This window comes from Hippopotamus amphibius, chromosome 8, assembly GCF_030028045.1.
Source record: "Hippopotamus amphibius kiboko isolate mHipAmp2 chromosome 8, mHipAmp2.hap2, whole genome shotgun sequence".
NCBI classification, from domain to species: domain Eukaryota; kingdom Metazoa; phylum Chordata; class Mammalia; order Artiodactyla; family Hippopotamidae; genus Hippopotamus; species Hippopotamus amphibius.
This window is the reverse complement of record NC_080193.1, coordinates 112,329,494-112,348,497: the sequence shown is the minus strand read 5'-3', so window position 1 is coordinate 112,348,497 and position 19,004 is coordinate 112,329,494. Positions and strand designations below refer to the sequence as shown.

General features: G+C 39.9%; 1 protein-coding gene and 1 pseudogene across 6 annotated transcripts in view; both read left to right on the top strand.

Annotated features, from left to right (window-relative positions):
• The window catches only part of GLS (glutaminase), an 80,499-nt gene extending 64,008 nt beyond the window's left edge, over nucleotides 1-16,491 (top strand). For 2 of the 6 annotated variants that reach the window (XM_057746711.1, XM_057746717.1), the window contains 4 exons: nucleotides 9,636-9,697; nucleotides 10,846-10,922; nucleotides 11,010-11,073; nucleotides 13,843-16,491. In XM_057746711.1, coding sequence (XP_057602694.1) covers nucleotides 9,636-9,697; nucleotides 10,846-10,922; nucleotides 11,010-11,073; nucleotides 13,843-13,999 — 360 coding nt within the window. In that variant the 3' untranslated portion in view covers nucleotides 14,000-16,491. Of the gene's footprint in view, nucleotides 1-9,635; nucleotides 9,698-10,845; nucleotides 10,923-11,009; nucleotides 11,074-12,222; nucleotides 12,251-13,842 lie in introns of those variants that run through there. The other 4 variants (XR_009055193.1, XM_057746713.1, XM_057746712.1 and 1 more) reach the window with 4 other exon arrangements.
• Nucleotides 1,977-5,019, top strand: LOC130859365 (60S ribosomal protein L14-like; annotated as a pseudogene).
• Nucleotides 16,492-19,004: the final 2,513 nt, after the last annotated feature.

The following is a 19,004-nucleotide window of genomic DNA, read 5'->3' as shown; positions in this document are numbered from 1 at the left end:
GGAGTGCTCTTTGTAAACAGCCCACACAAAGATTCGTTGTTAGCGACTTTCATACTTGGATATAAAACGAGGGTTGCTTGCAAGCCCATTGGTATCTTTTTAGACCATTCATTGGCATTTACCAGAATAATATGAGCCCCTGAGATAAGAAGTTGTTTATTGGCTGCCAGTGCTGCAGCAGTCATACTTGCTCTATTCACATTAACCCAAAACTCAAATTTCATTTTTAGATACTTAAAGAATGAAGATACCGTCTTTTTTTTTCCTTTTTGACATTGATATGCTGAGTTGAATGATTTGTTCCCTTATTTTCTCTTCAATTTAAAAAAAAAGCACCTCAATAGAAAATTGGTATCTCTGATTTCGCTGTAAATTGTTTCTTAGTTGCTGTTCTTTTGTTTTCTAGCACGACATATTTTAGCCTTGGTACCATATTGCTGAGGCGATCTCATCTCAGGTTTCGTTAGGAATCTCTTGGCCTGGTAGTTACGTACTGAGTAGAGCTTGAGAGAACACTGGCCCTGGCGTCAGGCGGACTGGGCCTGAGCCCGCATTCTGCCACTCAGCAGCACTATGACCTTGCTCAAGTTCCTCTGAAACCTAACAGGGACAGCAACACTGACAGCACTTATTTCAGCTGAGGGAGAGTAGGGGCTACATATTAGCTGTTTGTTGTAAATAATATATAATCCTAATTGTCCTCATGGGTTATTAGATTTCTTTGATATAATTATGGCTTCTTAGTTTAAGAGTAAGTTTATTTCAAATGAATCTGTTCATTGAGAAATTTTGAAAATGGGATGCCTAAGGGAGTTTATCCCTTAGCTGACCACGAGCAAAATGCAGTGTTTGGAGCTGTCATTGTGGGGTCGTATTTTGTAAGTGAAATTTCTATACTCTTTTTTAGAGTAAAATTTACTGTTCAATGTACTCTTCTCCACTAAGATTATAGTATGAGGACCTCCTGCATTTGTGTAGAAATTTGGAAATGTGGTCATGAAATTGCTGAACTGTTTTTCCTATAAAGGATTTTCTGTAATCCTCTGATCATGTCGGTTGGATTAGTTTTGTCTGCATATAGTAAGAGTCATCCCTCAGTATCCTCGGAGACTGGTTCCAGAATCCCTTCTTATCCCACCACAGATATTAAAATCTGAGGATGCCCAAGTCCCTTACAGTCAGCCCTCTGTATCCACATATGTGGAACCCACGGATATGGAAGGCCAACTATATATTAATAATTGTATCTGAATAAGTCATTGGAAAGCTTTAGGAACATGTAGCCTCATACTCAGACTGTCTAATCATAACTGTTTTACCCATCCATCCGAATGTTAAACTCAGTAGTAAGAGAAAGAGAGAATACCTTTGATCACATACACGTTGTACAGGTTTATGTTTCTAACCTTGTTGGCAAGTGATTAATTTACATTTGCTGGAAAGTTAAAGTTTTTCTTTAGCTACACTATAGCAGGCTTATATTTTTAAAAACCTAACCTTAAGAAAAATATTTATCAAAGAAGGCTGAAAATTTATTTTCATTTAAAGGCTATAAAAGGCCAAGTTGGAGGTAAGCTTTTAAAACAAAATTGGATCTGGAGTGATGATGGTTTATTTAACAGATGGAGAAGAGTATCTGTTCCACAGCAACAGATACTGTAGTGAGCTGGAAATGAGAGAGCAGCTTACGTCAAACGACGTGGTAGAAACAGAAGGATGGATTTTCAGCTACCTGCTTTTTTTCATTAAAGCCTTTCCGAAAGGGCGAATTAGTCTTCGTGTGAAGACAGACACTAGTGAAAAACAAGGGCAACCACGGTTTTGCAGTTGGTAATAGGGTTGGAAATAAAACACTTGGAGTAGTGTCAAGCCAATGTATCCATCTTCCCTCCCCCCCGCCCCCATCCTCATCTCTCGCCTCCTCTTCCTTCTCCACTCCTGTCCTCCCATCTTTCCTTCCTTCCTTCCAACACTTATTTAGCAAAGGATCTTTATGGATTAAAGCTAAATTGGTATTTGGTCTTTTAGTTTACTTCTATCCTTTGGATAGCAGTCTGAGATCTATTAAGGACTCACATCATCATGGTCTAATAGTACAGTTAGGAATGTATCCTAGCTATATTACTAATTCATGCTGTACGATCTTGAGCCAAGGCCTTTAACCTTAGTGGCACTAATAAATTAAGTATACGTATAATTATATTTTACAACAAGCCTGTCAGAGATGTTTAAAAACAGTTATAATTTTTTATGTTGAATTTTTCAAGGTCATTCACTATGTAAATACAAAGTAATGTGCTTATGTAATTCTAGTAATTTCTGCGTGTACAGAATTACGGTATTTGGGAGGAAGGCACAAAAGCTACACAATTCTACTTTTAAACATGCTCAAGATAAATAGAATGATAGGATTGGAGAGAGGAATGTCATGTTTTAGACTTGTAAAATTAGTAGAATCTATAACTGCTTCTAGCTTTTTTGTGAAAAAAAGTATGATTTTGATATGCCAAGCGTGCCAGTGTTAAATGAACTTAGGTGAACTGTAACATTTTTGTTCCACTGTTGTCATAACCTTGTACAAATAAACTAAGATAAGGTTGTCTGGTTCTGATAAAGATATTTGATAAGGAAAGTCTAGCAGTACTGGAGAATCTGCAACATGAAAGGAGAACTTAACATTTAGTTTATAAATTTTTAGTGGCTAACTGCCCAAGTGCAGTTTCTTTTTGCTAGGGGGAGACACACATTAAACATCAGAGGCCTGCATTTATATGGGTTACTGTTCTGTAGTATAAGCTCTCTTTCTTTATACTGAGGAATGATTCATCAAAACACAGGTTCCATGCCTCTGGCAGTTACTGTGAGTTAACTCACTGTTTTCTGGACCCTAGCTTTCTTGAGAGGTATTTTAAAATTAACATAACTCAAGTATCCATTGGGAAATTAGGAGAATGAGGCTTGATCAATGGTTAGCACACCTACATCCTTTACAACAGTTGGCTTGGAGTTGCACGAGTCCTCTTACAGGTTGTCCTCCTCTTTCTGTTTGGTTTGTCAGTAGTCATTCGAGAGGGTGTGTCAGTTTGAGGCCTATTTATGGAACTCTTAACAGACCACGAAGTGGACTGTCCCTAAGTGAAATAACACTCCATCCGCTGCCTCAAAACTTAAACTGCTCCATTGTCTTTCTTGGCATTCTACTCATAGCTCATTTCTTGATTTATGCAAACCTTAAAAATATAGGTGGCTATTTGCTAGAGTAAAGAGGCATTTGTAATTTTAGCTTTAAGGTGCTTTGTGCATGTACTGCCTCCTAGTGTTTTTCTGTCTTGGAGTGAGTGACACTCCTATTTCTCTTGGAGCTGAAATATGCTTGTGAATAAAGTGTTAGTAGTATACCCTCAAGCAATTGATCATACTCTAAAATCAGCCTTTCTTGGGTCTCATTAATAAGGAATTTTCTTTTAGAGCTTTGGAAATATTGAATAAGTAAATGACTGAGTGGTACATACTATATATAATAAAATATCTTCAAACTTGCTTGGTCTAAATTCAGAATTTTAAAAAGGGATGTAGTTCATGCGTAAGTTGATTTGCAATAAATAGGTTGATTTATTGCTTAGAAGGAGAATATAATTTAAAGAGTGAGAACTATGGGTAGTTAATATATCAGTGGTATGAACATCGGAGTTCTGGATTTCTCTTCAGTAGTGGGGGAGATAAGAAACACAAGTAAATATACCATATGTGATAGTGCCACAGTGAGGCAAATGTAATAGAAAAAGATGACTTTTTTTTTAGCTTTTTTATTCTTCAGATCTTTATTAGAGTATAATAGCTTTACACTGTTGTGCCAGTGTCTGCTGTACAACAAAGTGAACCAGCTGTATTTATACATATATCCCCATATCCTCTCCCTCTTGAGCCTCCCTCCTCCCACCCTCCCTATCCCACGTGTCTAGGTCATCCCTAAGCATGGTGTTGATCTCTGTGCTATGCTGCAGCTTGCCACTAGCCATCTATTTAAGAGATGATTTCTGATTTAAGAGATTGGCGTAGAGCTCACAGAGAGGGGATTAAGAATAACTGCAGTGCATGCAGCTCACTGACTTCATCCTCAGGGTCCCACACAGTGCCCGCCAGAAGTATGTCTGAGAAGCCTGGGAGAAGGCAGGTATCAGTGCAAAGTGGGCAGCCATAAGGTGGGCCAAGAAGATTGAAGCCAGGGAAAAGAAAGCCAGGATGACAGATTTTGATCGTTATGAAGTCATGAAGGCAAGGAAAATGAGGAAGAGACTAGTCAAGCTTGAAGTTAAGAAACTTCAAAAGGCAGCTCTCCTGAAAGCTTCTCCCAAGAACGCACCTGCTGCTGAGGGGTTAGCTGCGGCAGCTGCTGCAAAGGTTCCAGCAAAAAAGATGACCACTGAGGGTAAGAAAGCGCCAGCTCAGAAGGTTCCCGCCCAGAAAGCTGCAGGCCAGAAGGCAGCACCTCCTCCAAAAGCTCAGAAGGGTCAGAAAGCTCCAGCCCAGAAAGCACCTGCTCCAAAGGCATCTGGCAAGAAAGCATGAGAGCATAAGTGGCTGTTATACACAGAATAAAGGTTCTTTTGACATGCTGGCAAACCCCAAGAAATAAAAATAAAATAATTGCAGTGAAAAACGGGTGGAGAAAAGATGCTTTCAGGAAATAAATAGTATGTGCTGTGGTTTAGTAGGAGCGGAAGGTATCTAATTGATGACTCCTTGGTACATGCTATCACAGAGCACTATGTGGGCACTGGCAACAAGCTACATGGATAGTGAATGCTGGATGGGATGCTTGGGGGAAGGGAAGGATTTGATTAGGAATCTAGGTGTTCCAAAGAAAGGAGCATAGGCACTACGATAAAAACAAGGGTAAAGTTGTTAAAACTGAAGAGACCAGCTTTACTGTGTTGAGGTTGAGAGAGACAAAGCTAACTACACTGAAGAATCCCGAAAGCAAGGCTAATGAACTTAAATTTTATCAGGAATGACTTGGGGAGGTGTTTTTTTTGGGGGGGGGGGCGGGGTTGGATACTCCCTTTCTGAGAAACCTTTAGTTGTCACAGTAATGTTTTGAGGAGGAGATTAGACACATGTGGGAACGTTTTAGAGGGTGGAAGAAGGACTAGAAGCGGAGGCACCAATTAGGAGGATTGAATAAATGTGGTAATGATATTTGAAGAAGTAAAAGTCAAGGGAGGTAGAAGAATTAATAATGCTTACAGTTTAATCCCCAAATGGTGGTAGCAGTTTGAATATTTGATGCTTTGGGAGAAAATATTCATTTAGTCTGTCAGCACTTTTTTAATTGAAATAGAATTGACATATAACATTGTGAGTTTAACTTGCACAGTGTGTTGATTTGAGTCAGCGTATATGTAATGAGTACTTATGTGCAGTAGGCACTGGGGTTATAGTGGAGAAAAGACAAGGTCTCTGCCCATATGGGGCTAGTGGGGGAGACAGGAAACGTGTGTGTATGTATGTATGTTCAGATAATAATAAGTCCTCTGAAGAGAAAAGCAGGGAAAGGGATAAGGAATGATGAAAAGGGGGGCAGTGTTTTAGAGTCAGTGAGGTAACATTTGAGTAGAGACCTGAATGAAGTAAGGAGTGGCGCCTCCTCACTACCTGGGGAAAGAGCATCCCAGGCAGCAGCACAGCAAGTGCAGGCCCTGAGTGCCCTAAGGACCAGCAAGAAGACAGCTGGCTGGAGAGAGCTGCAAGGGGCAGAGCGGTAGGGAATGAGATGCACGGCGTAACCAGGGAATAGAGCATTTAGTGTCCTGAAAGCCGTGGTGAAGAGTTTGGACTTTATCCTAGGGTTGACAGGAAGTCACTGGGAGTGCCACAATCTATGTTTCCAAAAAGATCCCCGTGAGACCCCCAGGGTCTGAAGAATCTTGTGACTCACATGATGAAACCAACAACATTGTTAAAGTGAATCCAGAGCTGCATTTTTACACGCAAACTGATGGTATCAGTTTGCGGCCTGGACTTATAAGCAGGAGCCCCCAGAACTCCAATCTGAAGTCTCCCCCGTGGAGTGGACGCAGTGCCCGGGACCCCTTTCCGGTTGGGGTTTGAGATTGCTGTCACGGGACTGACTTCCCAGCGCTGTTTGGATCTGGATGTAGGTGCTTCCCCAATTCGGTGATGTTTGAGCCTCTGTCTTTTCTATTGTTTCTTAGCTAATTATCCTCTTCATTAGTATACTGTGATCTTTGTTAATTTAATAAATTCTCTCTAAAGTCTTGTTAACAAAAGAAAAAAGATCCCGGTGGCCGCAGAGTTGAACAAGTGTTACGGTTAGGAGGCTTTCCTCCAGGTCAGATAAGGTGGTGAGCCTAGGGTAATCGTGATGGAGGCGGTACCTGGCGGGGAGGTGGAGCAACGTTGAGCTAGACGTGGGTTGTGTGAAACAGAATACAGGAATACCCCCAGGCTCTATGTGGCCGGTTTGTGTGAAGTAGAAAAAGCTAGTTCTGCCTCGGTGTAAGCAGATCCTCTCGGCACATTTCTGTGAAGAGAGTTCCCTTCCTCCCACAGACATACCTGGGCACCGGGCACCATAGCTAGGCGAGAGGCGCACGAGCTGAGTGCCCCTGCCTGGCCAGGCATCCTTGTGGGGGCTTAGTCTGTGCCACCAAATACAGCAGCCCCGGATCATGACTCCGTTTTTGGCCCGAGCACCTGGATACATTGTAGTGTCATCCCAAAATGAGGGACTCTGGAAGAGGAGCTAACCTGGGGTGAGGGAAGGTGATGGAAATCAAATTCTATTCAGAGCCTGAGTCTGAGATGCGTATTAAACATCCTAGAGGCAACGTCAAGTAGGCCGGTGGATGTGGACTTTTGGAGGCCAGGTGGGGAGCCATCAGGGGTGCAGAGAGGTTTGCTATTTTTGAGTTTGAAATGACAGCATGACGATCACGTGGAGCTGTAGAATTAAGATTTAGGAACAAAGACTTAGATTAAAGATGCAGATTGGGAAGTCATTCTGCCCAAAGGGATATATGAAACCTTTGAGGGAAATTACGCTGAGAAACAAGAAGTACGGAGACTGCCTTGGGGGTATTATCAGGCAGTGGAAAGTGGGAAATGACTCTGCAAAGCAGCCACCAGGAGGGAGACCCTGGTAATCAGCAGCACGGAAGACAAGGAGTGAGGGCGGGGCACGTCGGAGAGGTCAGAAAGGATCAGGGCTAAGGAACGCTGCGGGAGCTTTTGCGAGTACTACTGAGAGGTAATAGTGGGTGTGAAGGTAATTTGCAGGGAATTAAAAATATAAACTACTTTCAGAAGGTGTGCACTGACAGGGTAACAATGGGGTTACATATTGATTTTTCAAGATAGGATGCTTGTGTCTGCATTAAGGTAAAGATAAGGGAACCAGTAAAGGAGGAAAAGGAAGAGAGAATAGGAAGCCGGTATTTTGCATACGAAAGGAAGGACAGGTGAGAACAATTTGTCATCTTATTAAAGTTGTGGTTAGGGTCATCTGTTTTGGGGGTCACCATTGGTATTAAAGGCCTGAATAAAGTGTAAAAGGGAACCAATAAGAAAAAAATTTGACAAGCAGTGATGAGAGACCAGTTGGAAATAAGGAGAATAATTTGTAATAGCCCCCATTGTGTTTTTATGTGGGCCCAAGAGCACAAGGGAATTGAGAATTCCAAACTGATCCAATTTTAAAAAGTTAAGGGCACCTGGAACAGTGGTTCATAACCCAGAAGAGTGTATATCAAAATCACCTGGAATAGATGGTGCACAATGGCTAATTCACCCTAGAAGTTTCATGAAAGGGCTTTGGAGAGAATATGGCATTCGATGTATTTTTATAACTCACTCACTCTGCTCTTGCTATCATTAGAACACGTTGGTTGGGTTTTGAAACGCCAACAACATTTTCATTTTGCCTGCCTCTTTAAAGCTGATGCCTGATAACTCAAAAGTATCCAAGAGGAATTCTGAATGGTTTCGAATACAGTGTACGTTCTCTCTCAAAAAAAAAAAAAAAAAAAAAAAAAAAAATCACCTGGAGACTTTTTTCAAAATATTGTATTCCCTAAAATGTGTCAAATTGAGGTGTGGGAATAGGACGACTAGAAATGGGAGGAGAGATGCTTACATATACTTTAAAACATTCTAGGTGATTCTGTTAAACTCCCACCCCTCCACCCCCACCCACATTGAGAAAACTGTTCTGGGCTTGGGGTTAGTAGGAGACTGACAGAGTGCAGGCTGGGCAAGAGTAGTAACGGGTAGCCCGAAGGGAAGCTAATGGATTGAAAGAATGAGAGTAAGGGGTTTTGGAGAGATCTCAGCAATAACAGTAAGTAGTAGTTAAATTTGGGGGATGTGCTCAGCTGGTTGAGTTCCTGTACTGCAGAACCTTACAGAGCATTTCATATGCACATGAATCTCCAAGAAAGGGATTTAATAGTTTAGGAAAATAGCTGACCACGGAACCCTTTTTATCATGCACCTCTGTGGACTAGTTTCTGCAGAGCACATTTTGAAAATGGTGAATTAAAGAAGTCCAGCAATGGTTAGTTCCAGTTCGATTTAAAAGCTCACAGGTTGTGGGAATGGGACGCTGTAGTGGAAAGATGGAATGTCCAGGTTCAGATCTAGAAAGCACAGCTCCCAGGGCCGTGGCTTTGTTTGTGGATGGCTGGCTTACTTTCCATCCCTCCAGGTAAACTGTTTTCTACCATTGAGTCCAGCATCAGTTGGACCAATATGAATGTTGAAATTGCGAAGTTTAAGACAAAAGTGGGGATTTATGAAGTATTTACAAACAGTGTATGTTTAATAGTTTGATTTCTTAAAAACAGGGTTGGATAAAGTCTTCATAAAAGCAGACCGAAATCCAGTGGCCTTCAGGATAACTACACTTTTCCTTAATTAATGATAAGAAAGTGGATAATATCAAAAGAAGATACACTTTGAAGTCTTGAAGCACTCAATATCAGTGACTTAATATTTTGGGAGTTTATCCACCTTTTGGGCCGAGGCAGTGTCAGAGGCTCTGAGAATGCCCCCATTCTCAGTACTGCCTGGCCATTGAACTGAAGACTGCCTTTCCAGTGAAGTATAGTCCTATTAAGTCTGAGATGACGAATGCTGAATGTTGTCTCTAAAGATTTCCAAAAAGCCAGTGATTGGTGAGGACAAGGATTGTTGGCAGGGATTAGACATTTATATAGCATGACTTATAGTTGTTAATAATGAGGTGATGTGAATTTTATGAGTATACAAGTCAGCTCTCAGCACTGAGACATACTAAATAAGAAAAGTTCCAATTTTCAGTTGCTCCAACTATGTGTGTTCACAGGTCACAAGTTTCCATTCTTTTGTGCCAATTGATATCATTCCATTCCTTCCCTCATGTCTCTTTATTGTTGGATTTCCCCTCATAATCCTCTATTAAAAAAAGAAAAATAACACACGTGTGTATTCTTTTTGGTTACAGCAGTATACTGTGATAAATTTTTGTGTGGTGACCCAGCTGAAGTGTTCAGAGCACATGGAAATCACTTTCTGGTGACAGTTGGACATTCTATGTATTTTCCTTTGTGGATACCTGAACTTTCTTTTCTTCACAGGTAAAGTCAGTGATAAACCTTCTGTTTGCTGCGTATACTGGAGATGTGTCTGCACTTCGAAGGTATGTTAAGAGGGTGGGTGAGCATATGGTTTACAGATGTTTATGAAGTTGCTTCTGGGCAAAGGGCCATTTTAAAGCTAAATAAAGTCTCACTTCCATTTCGCTCTAATAAAAATGATCCAAACAAAGTTACATTAAGTTCCCACTTCCAGTGCCTTAGTCTTCCTGTACAGTCTTTCCTTTTCTACCTCCTATAAAAGCCTAGTCCTCTGTTTTCCCAAGTGGTAACTATTCAACTAATCTGGCTAATTGGTATTATTGTTTTAATGGAATTGGACAATGCCTTTTCAGTCCCCATCTAGTCACCACTCTCCATCTTTGGAGGTGAGGGGGGTGGGCAAATAGGGGTACTTGGTGTTCTGCAGATCCCCAGGGTTGGAAAGGTCACATAGGACTGTATACTTAACATAAGGTCTCTTGTAGAGAGCTGCAACTGAACTTTAAGGTGGAAAAATGTCTATGCGTAATTTCCACCTTCATTTTAAAGTCTGATTAGTACTTGTATCAGCAGTATTGTATCATAAACTTCAAAGCTGCTAAGACACTAGATCTTAGTTCTCACAACAAAAAAGAAATGAAAATTATGTCATGTGAGTGAGAGAGATGTTTGGCAGGAGATGTTTGATAACACTAAAGTGATAATTGCCTTGCAATATATGTGTGTCAAATCAACACATTGTATACTTTAAGCTCACATAACCTTACCTTAACACAAATGTGCACTTTATTTTTTTAAAGTCGGATTAGTACTTGTTATCTGTAGACTGTAAAACGTTAAAGAATGGGGCTCTTAGTGAAAATACTTTACTTTAGTATAGGTATTAGTTTCTTGCCCTTCCAAGGCACAAATTTAGGGTATAGTTAGTTGTGCTACCATTCTTGAGTTTTGGACAATAACATAATGAAGCTTAATTCTGTGAGAGATGCTGAATGCTTCCTCTTACCCAAAAAAGTGCAAAGCTAAGGAAGAGCGGTGAAGTGGCATTTACCCAAGGTGTCTGTGTATTGGTTGAACAGGGTGTCCCATTCGTGAGCCTGGTGAAGGAAGATACCTTCTCACAGGACCACAGACTGAACTGATGGAGGAAATGTTACAAGGGTGAATTAAATTGTTTATATAATGAATAGCTATGCTTACAAATTTTCAGATTTGCTTTGTCAGCCATGGACATGGAACAGAGAGACTACGATTCTAGAACGGCGCTCCATGTAGCTGCTGCAGAGGGTAATATACGAACCACTCATTTATTTTTTTCTTTCAGACTTAATTTCTGCTTACTACTAAAACCTGCTTGTTTTGTTTTGGATGTAGGTCATGTTGAAGTTGTTAAATTTTTGCTGGAAGCCTGCAAAGTAAATCCTTTCCCCAAGGACAGGTGAGCCCTTATGTTACTTTCTATAGAACATATAATTGGCAAGCCAATGCTTTATCATACAGGGCTATAATAATTAAATGGTGCTATATTTAAATCCACTGTGTATATGTTGGAGACATTCTTGAACTTGCTATGAAGCCTTATAAAGGCAACAAACAAAATCTTGTTTCTGTTCAGTAGATCATTCTCTCTCCTATATCCTTTTTCTTACCTAAGGAAGTTAGAATTTTCTTGGTTAGTCTGTCAGTCAGTATCTTGCATGAAGAAAACAGTTCTTAGTGTTTGGAAAGATAAAATAGGAATTTTATCCTTGTGGGGCTTTTGACTACACAGGGTAGACAAGATGAACATCTGCAGGGGCATAGTGAATATGTGTAAGGAGATTACTGTTACAGAAGTCTAAAGTGAATATATTGGAGTTTGTTGAAATTCCTGGATTTGGTTGGAATCAGTTTTAGAAAGCGTCATGGAAGTTTAATTTTAACCAGTGCTTTGGGGAAAAGATGAGATATGAGGGCACAGAAGGAGGAGCAGGGCACTCTATCTAGAGTGCAAGAAGTCTGCCTGGATATGTTCTGCTCCTCTCTCCCTCCTGGTCCACATGGCAAATTGACATTCATCCTGCAGTAGATACTGTTCACAAGGTGAACAGTCAAGGGAGGGGTAAGAGTGCAGCTTACGTATATACATATGCTTAAGGGAAATCCTGTACTAATATACTGTCATGTTATATAACTAGAATTACATAACGAGGTGAGTCGGTGAGTAATGAGAATAAAGGTTTAGAAGAATGGAAAAAAAAATACTTGGTGGGAGAAGTTTGATACTTATGATTAGGAGTTTGGATTGGATATTTGAGGACTATATGAAGTAAGTTTGGAGCAAGTTTATTCTCTAGCTATTAGATATTTCTATTTTAGTAAGGTTTTACTATTTTTTAAATTAGCCATTTGGGTTTTATTAGTTCAGCTTTCAAGCAGTGCACAAGAGTTATGACATCAGTCTGAAAACTTTAGCAGTTCTGTGAGTATGTTAACACTTTGATTACCTAAAATTGTGATTTTTATTGGCAATATTCTAAAACCTCACATTAGGGTGACAATTCTCCCTTTTATCCCCAAATATAATGCCCATACCGGCTCTTTCTAGAGCAAGAAACTGAAGAGAGTGTTTTCCGCTTGCTGCCAGTATTTATAATCCCAGGTAAAACACTGCTTAACACAGGCTGGAAAGATTTACTCTGCTTTGCGTGTTTAAGGATCAAAATGTTTTGTTTTGGTTTTTGCCCTGTATTGGCCCCTAGGAATGTGAAAGTAGAAGCACCCATCTGAGAGGCAAAAGTTAACTCAGTAACTAACTTGGTAACTGGGTATTCAATAATTTGAGAATGTATGCTAGACCAACGTATCTTTTTTCTCTATTTCATAGAATCACTGTCACCTCAAATTGTAAAATAGGCTTGAGCAAATTTAGTGTATACTTTAGGGTTGATATTTTGCATTACTTCATGGAAAAGAAGAGTTGTAAAAAAAAAAATAACTCGCAGTTAACATTCAGTTTTTCCAGAAAGACAGATAATTACATGCTGTAGGTGACTGAAAAGTCACCCCACCTCCCGGTTTCAGGCCACTGACTCCCTAAATTACGAAGGCCAACACAGAAGTAAAAGGCAACTTAATTCAGCAGTTTTTTTGAGAAGCACAAAGATACATGTAAAATGTTACTTACCTGATTTAAAAAATTAAGAACAGGTTACCAAACTTTATTCAAAAATATTTTTAAAGTGAGATTATTTTAAAAACCTTTCAGTTCCATATTGGGACCCCACTGAGAAGATAAAAGGTTAAAAACAAAGAAAACCAGAAGCTGATGAAAGTGGCATGTGAAGAAATGGAGTCAGAGAGCCTGGTAGTCATGGAGAAGTTAAGTGACATAAAGTAGAGAGAGGATGGGAAGAGAAGCTTAATAGTTTGTGAAATACAAGGGAGCTAATTATCATGCTCTGTCATTTACTTGGGTTGTGAGTTACAGAGTGTCGTCTCCTCTTTCAAAAGGCTAATTAGCTGATTAACCACTGCTGGCAACTCTTCCTTTCTTCTTATGTTCAGTCTTCATCTATACGACTCTGAAGAGCACAGCCCAGAACACACACTTCCTATGGAAAGCATAGTTCTTTTGTTTGTGCAGTGGTCCAGTTGAGCCCCCTAGAGTCCCAGCCTTACCAGAGAAGATGAAAATGTCAATTCCTCTGAGGCCAGTCTTGATCTTCCAATGTATATTTGAGCCCTGATAAGATCGTGGTTATTTCCAGACTCCTGAGATTTACTGTGATTTTTACATTGACAGGAACACAAATTTTCTATCAAAGGCTAAGGTGATGGATGTTATAGAGCTGATTTTTCTTTGAACATTCTATTTAAAGAGTGCTTCTTTGGGCTTTTCATGAAGTTAAAATTCAGGAATACTAAAGGAGTCTACTTTATCTGTCAACACTAGAACTTCCCCCCTCCATAAGCACTTAGATAATGTGCATAAGACCCTTTTGCAGAAGGTAGTTTTCTCTTCCTCCCCGTATCTCAAGTTGTCTCCAGGACCACTTTTTGGACTATAAATCCCTTTTTTGCATTTCTTCAATATTTCTTATAATGTTGCTTAAATAGCTACATGTGAATGGCCCTTTAACCTGCATTTAAAATCTAAGACTGCCGGCTTATCATCTTTGTACAGAAATTACCTAATGACCCAGTCCATGCTGTGCTACTTGTTTAGGTGGAATAACACTCCCATGGATGAAGCGCTGCACTTTGGACACCATGATGTATTTAAAATCCTGCAGGAATACCAAGTCCAGTACACGCCTCAAGGAGATTCCGACAACGGAAAGGAGAATCAAACCGTCCATAAGAATCTTGATGGACTGTTATAATGGTCTTAAGCCCAAGATTTAAATCACTTACCTATTTAATTGTGGAAAATGACTATGAAGGACGTGTGTATTTCTATCTGGTAGTGATGTATATTTTACAACATTTGTCATTTCAGTGTTACTGGAGTTTTCTTCATTGTGCGCACAGGACAAATCTGATCTCTTTGGGAAAAAATAGAAATAAAACAATCTCCCTCCATAATGTGAGCAATATTTACCTCGTGCATTGTATAATTTGATGTAAAAGAAACAGTTACCAATGCTAGCTTAACTAACTGTGTGGTCTTCATGATTTATTTTTGTGTATTTTGTGGATTTTCAGTTTATGGTGATAATCTGCTGATATGCATTTATAAATTAAACAGTCTGTCCAGATGGATCAAGGCTGCCTTTAGAAGCAAAACTGTGTGATTTTCATGACTTCAAATATAGATTTAGTTCAAGTGTTTGAACAGTTATATGCACTTACGGTTATGTGTTTAAAATGTCTCCCATCATGCTAGCTTCATGATGTGACTCTTTAAAAATTATAATAGTTAACAACTATTAGTAGGATAGACCAATTCTGATTAGACTTTATCAGGGAATCTGTTTAAGATATGTTTGGTGACCAAAATATATGTGTGAATGTAGTTAAAATACTTTTGAAAGAATTTCCTTTTTCTATATCCCCTTAGACCAGCCTCTCTTCCCAGACATTTACTATTTGCCTCTTTAGCTGGGACAGTGGGTGCTGGCATACTATGCAGCTTTCATGTTTTCCAAAAATCAGAAAATGCCTCATGTATCTGGCATCTGAGCTGTAACTATGCCATTTGCCTACAGGAGATGAACCAGAGATGAATTACCAAGATAAGTACACACTAGTCAAACCCATCAGCCAGTAAAAGGAAGGGATATACTGCTGCAGCTCTTTAAGAAGCTATTTTTCAGCTTTCAGGATGAAGATAAATTCAGACGTGCCCTAAGCTACCAAAGTTGCCACGAAGGTATGGGAACTGCCACAAATAACATTTGTTTTCAAGCCTGTCACTAAACGTCTGCATCAAGATATTTGTTCTATTTGGGGGATCACTAGATCACTCCAGTTTTCTCCTGATTTTCCACTGTATATTTTTGGTGGACTTTACAGTTTAATAGTAAGAAAAGGCCATTTCACTTTAAATTGAGACCTGCTGTTTGTCTTGGGGAGGACCTGCACACACAGGTTCCCCATTCGTACTTCAGAGGTCAAAGGGTATGTTCATGAGGATTTCTGATATTAAGCACACAGGCGCACGCGCGCGCGCGCGCACACACACACACACACACACACACACACACACACACACACACACACATGGACTTCTTTGAAGCTATGTTTAGTGAAATGAGCAGAATCCTCAAGTACGTGAATGCTGGTGGTTACATTAACACAGCAAATTCCTTTTTTTCCCTTTCCGGTCAGCACACACTGCGGCTTCCAAGCTTTATCATGCCTAATGGCTCCTTTCCCACTCCAGCAGCCTCCAAGTGTTTCAATTACTGCTTCCTGTCCAAATCAGTGACGTCAGCCGCCGTCCCCGTATTATCTAGACAGCCCCTCTTTTGGTGGAACACGGCTGGTGTTCGCGCCTTAACTGAGCTGCATCAGGCACGAAGCCATGCTCGCGTGTGCGCCTCTGTGGGGAGTACGGTGAGTGGGCGTCGAGCCCCGCTGCCGTGTTCCTGCCCCAAGGATCTATCACGACATGCAGACAGGTGGTATTTGTAAAACGCTGCAGAGGAACAGCATTATTCCCAAAGATATTATGGGGTAGACACTCTTTAACTGAAATCATCTGAAATTGATTTGCTCAAACAGCAGCTTGCTGTGTGTGATTTAAATGAAACCTTAAGATGGTTCAGTTACATGGCTTGAAGATTACCAATGATTTTGAGGTTTTTTTCTCTAATAAAAAGAGGTTCTAACTATTATTTGAGAACAAAGCGTTTTCATCTTTTCTCAGATCAAAACTATTTTGTGAGATCTTTGTGGTTTAGTTAAATGTGCCCTTATTTACCCACGAGGTTATGAATGACTGTACACTGCTTCCTGCTCTGGCTGTTTGCTGTTGGCTGGTAATAATAATGAGTACATTTGATTTAGATACTTTTAACTGTGCTGTTAACTGCTGCCATCAGTATAATCCAAAGATCTTTTTGTTTTGGCTTTAGGATCATATGTGCTTTTTCTGTACCACAGAGCTCTCTACCTGGTGTTTGCTTAAAGCTTTGTATACATTGTTGTTTCTGCTGGTCTCAGTTCTAATGATCTCATCTTTGAGTGTAATGTGTTGCACGCCAGTGCTGCCCCACACGGCCCTTTAGCTGCACAGCTGGATTAGCTAGCCACCATTTGATGCTGTTATCTGCCTGGCAGGGACTGAATGACCTGATGCTGGATATAGATTCTTCCTGGGGATTGTACAGCTATGAATGTATTTGCTTCCAGAACCTCCCAAAGTGAATCTAATCTTTTTTTTTTTTTTTTTTGCATTTGCTAATTGTATGAATCTAATCTTAAAACTATAAGTTGTAAGTATTCTGAAATTGGAAAATACTTATTTTCAATGAAATCAGGTAGTGTTGCTTTTTACAGCTTAATAAATACATGTATCCAAAAAATCTGAAAAATGAATTTTTTAAAAAGGTTTTCTCATATCACTGGGTTGGGAACTCCACTGAACAGAGGAACTACGTCTAGGCATTTTTAATGCCTTCTAATGGGCCAGGTACTATGCACGGTGTCCAGCGGGGTTACCACAATGACTACGATGAAAATTCTGTAAGCGGTTCATCCCTGAAGGTGAGAAGATGGGCAGGCATGTTTCTAGTCCTCTTAAAACTAACACTATCCTTTTACAGTTAGGAGGTGCTCATCAGTAAACATCTGCCGCATCGAATCTTTCACGGGGAGGGTTCTAACCTCCTTTAATGAGAAGAGAGGGTACCCTCACAAACGTCCTCACATCTGTTTGGGGAGCTGAACCGAGTCCTGCCACACTGGGGTCTGAGTAGGACCAGCTGGTAACGGCAGCTCCCACACCTGGTCCATGGGTGTGGAATGGCACTCACGCCCCATGCCAGAAACCTCTGGTTTAGGGTTACCACGTTGTTTTCTAACCGCAGAGAGGGTACATGAACACCATGTATATACCGTGGCTGTCCATTTTCAACAGTCAAATTTGTCACAAAGTAATGTGCTTTGCTATAGCAGTCAAACAGTGTTTGTCGGTATTACTGACATTTTAGAACTGGAAGAGACATCTGAAATCTCTGTCTCACCCTTTCACAGATAAATGCCATTACTTTGAAACTGTGTATATTGTACAACCTTTAAATTATTTGTAGCTTTTGGCTATGTTTGCTTCACAAAAGCTTTCTTAAGTTTTAATAGGTAAGATGTTTGTACTAGAACATATGATCCGGTATCTCTGAACATCTGAAGTTCCACAAAAGCAGAGATCTTTGTCTGTTTTAGTGTACCAACTTAGTTTCCCAACTATGTAGAATGGTGCCTGGTTCATGGCTGGTGCTCAATATATATCTGAGGAACTAATAAATGAATGAATCTTAACTAACCAAAGAAGCCACTCAAGTAAACACCCCTTACTCTGGGCACAGCATCCCAGTTCAAAAAATAGGTACCAGAGCTTTGAAAACAATTTTCTAGTTTTATTCTGGGACAGTCGGATGTGAAAGGAGTGCTTTGTTCAATTAAGACTTAATATTCCATTTCCGCTTACAGGCAATAAATAGATGTCCATCATTTAATGCTGAATAAGTAGCAAAATCTATTTACTGACATCTCAGAAGACTTTCCTGAAAAAGTAGACATTTGTCCTGAGTGGTGCATGAAAGTTCTGTGCTTACAAAACACCATACCAGAAATACTCTCAGAACACACAAACATCCCTTAGCCTGATCTACTTCGTGACTTCTTATAATGATCAATTATATAGAAATACAAACATACCGGCTAGGCAGGGCATTATCTACTCCATTCCCTGGAGAAATACAATACTTGATGTTCGTTATGAAGAAACTCTGTATTTCCTAGATGTAAATACTACAGATCGGGAGATAAGCACAGTCACAGTTGCGCTGAGGCCAGAATTCAAGCTTACCCCACTACTCCCCGATAGCTCATCAAATAACAGTTGAGTCTAAGCTGCCAGATTTATGTCTAACCTGGTGATTCTTTTATTATATTATTTTTGCCCAGCACACAAAGCCCTTTACTTTGAGAAGGTCACAGCTTTCTAGCCTATAACATCTGTGGAGAAAATAATAGCAGCTTTTTATGTGGGTGCAGTAACGTCTCAGTAAGTAATCTCTCACCTCATCAAGGAGGTGTGGATTTTAGATGCTGCTATGAGACAATACAGAGTCACATTTTACATGTATTTTAAAGATTTTTTTTTTTTGATGTGCACCATGTTTTTCTAAGTCTTTATTGACACTGCTTCTGTTTTATGTTTTGTTTTTTTTGTCCAAGAGGCATGTGGGATCTCAGCTCCCCAACCAGGGATTGAACCCGCACCCCCTGCATTGGAAGGCAAAGTCTTAACTACTGGACTGCCTGGGAAGTCCCCTTTACATGTATTTTAAAATTAAAAACTTACATTATAGCAGTACTGAAATTCATTTTAAAATAAATGCCAAATTATTTCTGCATTTGGAGGCAGCTGTGGTGGTCACCAAGACCAAAGGACTTTTGTTTGTTTGCTATTTGTGGTACACATTATGGCTTGTTTCAATAATGTTTCCTCTCTGATCTCTTCCACTGACCTATATCTTAATCTGGGTAAGAAAGGGCAACACTTAGGCCAACAGCATTAATCTTATTTAAAAATGAGGACTGACATATTTTTATGTTTAATCATAAGAAAAGATGAGAAAAACATCAAACCTACACATAATGCCAGTAACTTTTAAATCTTTACACCAAATATTATTTATAAGAGACTAACTTTACAATTCT